Source organism: Uranotaenia lowii, chromosome 3 (genome assembly GCF_029784155.1).
Source record: "Uranotaenia lowii strain MFRU-FL chromosome 3, ASM2978415v1, whole genome shotgun sequence".
Classification (NCBI taxonomy): Eukaryota; Metazoa; Arthropoda; class Insecta; order Diptera; family Culicidae; genus Uranotaenia; species Uranotaenia lowii.
In genome coordinates, this window is record NC_073693.1 from 235009420 (window position 1) to 235015789 (window position 6370).

Sequence of the window (6370 nt, forward strand, 5' to 3'; positions counted from 1 at the left end):
CAGTGTTACGATCAACACCGCTGGGTACGACGGACGGCCCTGTCGAAAAGATGAAAGCCGAATGGCATAAGAGAGGAAGAAAAGCAGTAAATCGGAAGAAAAAGAGAGAGTAGGAAAATTGATGTCATTCTTAAGCCAGTTGTTAAAGGAAGTAGAGGAAAGTTTAAGAAGAGAAAAATTTACTAGTTGAAGTGTATTGGAAAAACGTGTTTTCGATAGTTGAAATACTGAAAATAGAAAATTAAATAGAAGTTACAGTTTGGTCAAAGTTGAAAATAGTTGAGTTGAAGAGGTATTTTCGTAATTGATTATTAAAATACGTGGCAAGTAGTACATTGTCTAATTTGCAGGAATACTCACATTATTCAAAGCTCACATAACACGCGGGTGTGCGAAATAATCGTTTAAAGCTAGTTTTACTAAAAAACTATGTAAGTATTTGCTTAATATGCTGGATAAAATTATCGTCACTGACTAAGCATTTGGTAATTTAGTTGGAGTTTCGGCACCCATCACGAAGGTCAGGTAGTCTGCGAGAGATAGCGCGTAGGAGAAACTAAAATTGTAAGCTTCATATCTACAATATATTTAAAAAAAATGCCAATTAATGTTAACCGAAAATATATTCTAGCTTTGATCTGCAACGTAAACGCTGATTCAAGGAATAGTTTGATTTCTATCCGAACATTAATCAAAGAATTTTAATCGGATTCGGATATAACCTCAAAGATGCCTGATACTGGAAGGGAATGTATGTGTTGCGAAAGACCGAACGATGTGGAAGATATGGTGTGCTGTGATGGTTGCGGACTGTGGGCGCACTATAGCTGCGTAGGAGTTGATGCCACTATAAAAAAGCAACCATGGAAATGTTCTTCGTGTACAAATCAGCTGCAGGTCCCTAAACCTACGAAATCGGGTTTAAGGAGTAATGCTGGTTCTGGGAAAGCTTCGTCTAAAGCCTCTACGAAAACCGATGCGACACTCGTTGAATCTTTTAAGCAACTCGAAAAAGAGCACAAGGAAAAGGAGAAAGCGTTAGAAGAAGAGCGACAATTACGCGAAAAGCTTCTTGAAATGGAAAGAAGTCTCCGAATTAAGCAGATGGCTCAAGAAAAAGAATTGCGGCAAAAGGAACTAGATCTTGAGCGGGAGATGAAAGAGCGTCAATTGGAACAGGACCGAGAATATATGGAAGTGCGTTTAGCCAAGCAGAAAGAGTTCCAAAAACGGCGCGAAAGTTACAATATGTGTCCGAAACAGTACGAAGAAGATGAAGAAGGAGCGGTAGGAGGTGTTGGATCTGATTCCCACGGGAAAGTAGAAGATTGGTTGCGTTACCAGAAACCAGAACATTCTGGTAAAGTTTCTGCGATGGAACAAGATGCCAAAAATCTTTCCAGTTCATTGCTACACGATTTGCACAATCTGCAGATGAGTTCCGGCGGTAACGGTGGTAGGCAGTTGGTGGAAATGACCCCAGAAGAAAGTAGGCTAGTTGCGCAATTACTGGAAAACCACGTCCGGAACGGGTCGGGGCCAACTTCCAAAGGGCCTACCCAAGGGCAGTTGGCTGCTCGTCAATCGTGTTCGAAGCAATTACCCATTTTCAAAGGCGAAGCTGAGCTATGGCCGATATTTATCAGTAGCTACGAGAGCACTACTAAAGCGTGCGGCTTTACAAATTTAGATAATTTGAAGCGATTGCAAGACTGCCTCCAAGGTGATGCTCTTGAAGCGGTTCGGAGCAGGTTGATACTTCCCGAATTGGTACCAAGTGTGATCCAAGATTTGCGTGACCTGTTCGGAAAGCCTGAAACGCTGCTGAAGGTACTCATATTAAAACTTCGCCAGGCGCGGCCCCCTAGAATGGATCGTCTGGATACATTTATACACTTTGGAATGACTGTTAAACAGTTATGCGACCATTTAGAAGCAGCGAACTTTAAGGACCATTTAAACAACCCAATGCTAGTTGAAGAATGCGTCGATAAATTGCCGCAAAACTATCAAATTGAATGGATCCGCCTAAAACGCGAACAGCGGGGTCAAGGATTTCGATTTTTCGCTGACTTTATGAATAGCATCGTCGCTGACGTTTGTGAACTAAACCAGCTCTCATCGATCAAATTGATTGATTCTTCGTCCCGTTTTGGAAAAGATAAACAGAAGAAGAAAGAATATTTCCACCTACACAACGATTTGCCAAGCAGACCTGATGTATCACATAATGCAAAGGTTAGTACACAAAATGAAAAACCGTGTTTTGATTGTCGACGGACGGATCACAAAATCAGGTACTGCGAAGACTTTAAAAAACGTAGTGTCTCTGAACGATTAAGAATAGTCGAAAGGAATAAACTTTGCCGTATCTGTTTGAATAACCACGGGAAAAGTCGATGCAACTTTCGGCTGCGTTGCAATGTAGGTAACTGTGGTGGCGATCATCACTCCCTTCTTCATAGAGCCGAAGAAATCGTACAACTACACGAAATATCGTGTAATGCCGAACGAAATACGAACCGATCCGTTATATTCCGAATGATGACTGTAACTCTGTACGCAGGCAGTAAGTCGATGCGAGTCTTAGCGTTCTTCGATGAAGGCTCTTCGGGAACACTTATCGAGGACTCGATCATCAAGAAGCTAGCAATCGATGGTGAGCCAGAACCGCTGATCGTGACCTGGACAGGAAACATCAAGAGGTATGAGAATTCTTCCAAACGAGTAAGCATGATGATTTCTTCTTGTAACTCGGATGAGAAATTTTTGCTAGAAGACGCTCGCACAGTCGCTGAGTTGGTTTTGCCCCGACAAGGTGTTAAGAGCGAGGAAATAAAAAGGCAATTTAAATATTTAGAAAAAGTCCCGATATCTGATTATTCCCCTAGTGAACCAAAGTTAATGATTGGTCTCAATAATTTACACCTTTTTGCACCAATCGAATCACGCATCGGTCAACAAGGCGAACCGATTTGCGTACGATCCAAGCTGGGGTGGTCTGTATACGGACCGAGAAATCCGACCACTAACGTGATGGTAAATATTCACACGATGCAACCAATGAGTAATGAACAGTTACATGACGCGATGCGGAACCAATACTTTGTGGAAGAACCCGCATCAACAGCAGGGTTACCAGAGTCGAATGAGAATCGAAGGGCGAGAGAGCTGATGCAGGCAACGACGGTTCGCGTGGGAGACTGTTTCGAAACTGGTCTCTTATGGCGTGATGACGGACCACATAATTTTCCTGATTCCTACCCCATGGCTATGCGACGCCTGACGTCGCTCGAAAGAAAATTGAATAAGGATCCAGCTCTAAAAAGAAAAGTTGACCAGCAAATTGAAGAGTACCAGTTGAAGAATTACGCTCATAAGGCAGCACCAAATGAGCTTTTGGAAGCAGAAATAACATCGACATGGTACTTGCCACTGAATGTAGTGCTAAATCCTCGCAAACCTGGCAAGGTACGACTCGTGTGGGATGCGGCGGCAGCTGTGAACGGCACGTCGCTGAATTCCAAATTATTAAAAGGGCCAGATTTGTTAGCCTCTCTCCCAGCGGTAATTCAGCGTTTTCGCCAGAAGCCTATTGGATTTGGAGGAGATATCAGAGAGATGTATCATCAGATCAGAATTAGATCTGATGATAAACAAGCTCAGAGGTTCCTATATCGTTTTAACCAAGCTGAACCTCCTACAGTATACATCATGGATGTTGCGACGTTTGGGTCGACGTGCTCACCCAGTTCGGCGCAGTTTATCAAAAACTTAAATGCGTCGGAGTTTGCAACCGAATACCCGGACGCAGTGAAGGCGATCGTCGAGAACCACTATGTCGACGACTATTTCGATAGTGTCGACTCCACCGAAGAAGCCGTTCAGCGAGCCCGAGAAGTGAGAATGATTCACTTGCGAGGAGGTTTCCAGATTAGAAATTGGGTTTCCAATTCTCAGCTGTTTTTGGAAAATATAGGCGAAACGTCCACGAACGACAGCGTTCTTTTTCGTGAAAATAAGAACACAGATACTGAGCGTGTTCTTGGAATCAGCTGGGATCCCAAAGCGGATTTTTTCTATTTTTCTACAACACCTCGTCTTGGATATGAAGCAGTGCTTTCGGGATTTGAAAGGCCATCGAAAAGGAGTGTCCTCAGTTGTGTCATGGCTATGTTTGACCCACTGGGATTGCTTGCTATCTTCACCGTGCATGGCAAGATTATTATGCAGGATCTCTGGAGGACTGGCTGCGGATGGGATGATCCAATCGATGACGAGTCGTTTGAAAAGTGGAAACGATGGACCGAACTACTGCCAGCAGTAGGGCAGGTGCGAATCCAGAGGAGTTATTTCGGATCAGCTCTCTCGAAGCAGATTGAACGTTTACAACTTCACGTTTTTACTGACGCGAGTGAACAAGCTTACGGTTGTGTAGCATATTTTCGAGCAGTAGTAGAGGGCGAGGTGTATTGTTCTTTGGTAATGAGTAGGAGCAAAGTAGCCCCATTGGCTTTATTGAGTATTCCGAGATTAGAGCTAGAAGCTGCAGTGCTGGGAGCTCGGATGATACACACCGTTCGAAATAATCACAGTATCGAAATACCTCAAGCCTTTGTCTGGACCGATTCCCAGACTGTTTTATCCTGGATCCGATCGGACCATCGCCGCTATAAACAGTTTGTTGGTTTCCGGATTGGAGAGATTTTAAAGTTGACTTCGCCGTCGGATTGGAGATGGGTTCCGACGAAGTTAAATGAAGCAGATAGATTGACGAAATGGCGTAGCGATTCTGGGCTCCACTCCAATAGCGCTTGGTTCAAGGGGCCAGAAATTTTGTATCGAGCTGAACATCTCTGGCCGGCGCAGCGAAATCAGAACGACATACCAACAAGCGCAAATGATGAGTTACGGGCACAATTTTTATTCCACGACGTGTTCATATCTCAGGCTTTAATTGATGTTCAGCGGTTTTCGAAATGGAACATACTTGTTCGAACTGTGGCGGTTGTACATCGTTTCATTTCAAATTGCCGAAAAAAGGTCAAAGGAATGCCAATCGAAACTTTGAAAGCTACAAAGCGCCAAGAAAAATTGTTAAAACCGCTATCCTGTACAGTAAAACGTGTTCCCTTGAAGCAAGAAGAATTTCAAGCAGCTGAAACGTATCTATTTCGAATGGCGCAAGCTGATATCTATGCAGATGAATTGAAGATTCTGAAGAAAAATCAAGATCGGCCTTCCAATCAATGGATCAAATTCGAAAAATCCAGTCCATTGTACAAATTAACTCCTTTAATCGATGATAATGGTATTATACGTATGGAAGGACGTACGGAGCGCGCCAGTTTTCTACCGTTTGACCTGCGCTTTCCAATCATTCTTCCAAAGCAACACCCAGTAACGACGAGAATTGTCCATCACTATCACGACAAATTCGGACATGGAAATAGAGAGACGGTTAAAAACGAATTGAAGCAGAGATTTGCCATCACGAGCATTGGTGTAGTGGTTAAGAAAGCAGCATCTGCGTGTCAGTGGTGCAAGGTTCGCCGGTGCAAGCCGAACGTCCCTCGAATGGCAGCTTTACCAGTTCAGCGTTTGATTCCATACCATCGCCCGTTCAGCTACACTGGGATCGATTATTTGGGTCCGATCGAGGTAACCGTTGGTCGTCGTCGTGAAAAGCGATGGGTCGTAGTCTTCACTTGTTTTGTGACCCGAGCAATTCACCTAGAAGTGTCGCATAATCTGACAACGCAGTCCTGTTTAATGGCAATCCGCCGTTTCACTTGTCGCCGTGGTCCGCCGTTGGAATTTTTTTCCGACAATGGGACAAATTTGAAAGCAGCAAGCAAAGTGGTTACAGCACAAATTCGCAGCATAGATGAAGATTGTGCAGAAGAGTTAACGACGGCCCAAACTAAGTGGAATTTCAACCCTCCCGCAGCTCCTCACATGGGGGGAGTGTGGGAGAGGTTAGTTCGTTCAGTAAAGGATGCGATGTTCGTTTTCGAGGATGGTAAGCGACTTACAGATGAGATCTTGCATACAACAATTGTCGAAGCGGAAGATGTTATTAATTCGCGCCCGTTAGTATGTGCTTCATCAGAAATAAAAAGTGGAGAAATGCTTACACCTAATCACTTTATTCGGGGTGTCACTCAAAATGATTCTAAATTCGCGATTCCTCCGCCACATTCTGCCGAGGCTTTGAAAGATACTTTCAAGCGTTCACAACAGTTGCTGCAAAATCTATGGGCTCGATGGATTAAGGAATATGTTCCTTCATTGAACCAAAGGGCCAAGTGGTTTGGTGAAGCGGTACCGCTCCAGAAAGGAGATCTCGTCTTTGTAGTTGATGGTGGCA

The 6370-nt window shown here is 43.9% G+C and overlaps 1 protein-coding gene across 1 annotated transcript; it reads left to right on the forward strand.

Annotated features, from left to right (window-relative positions):
- The first annotated feature begins 729 nt into the window (after positions 1 to 729).
- LOC129753189 (uncharacterized) lies at positions 730 to 6143 on the forward strand. The gene is made up of 2 exons (XM_055748988.1): positions 730 to 5978; positions 6113 to 6143. The coding sequence occupies exons 1-2, from the start codon at positions 730 to 732 to the stop codon at positions 6141 to 6143; spliced, it is 5280 nt and encodes a 1759-aa protein (XP_055604963.1).
- Positions 6144 to 6370: the final 227 nt, after the last annotated feature.

Coding starts and splice junctions, on each gene's coding strand:
- LOC129753189 (XM_055748988.1), top strand. CDS start 730: ATGCCTGATACTGGAAGGGAATGTATGTGTTGCGAAAGACCGAACGAT. Junction 5,979..6,112: donor ATGGGGGGAGTGTGGGAGAG/GTTAGTTCGTTC, acceptor GTGCTTCATCAG/AAATAAAAAGTGGAGAAATG.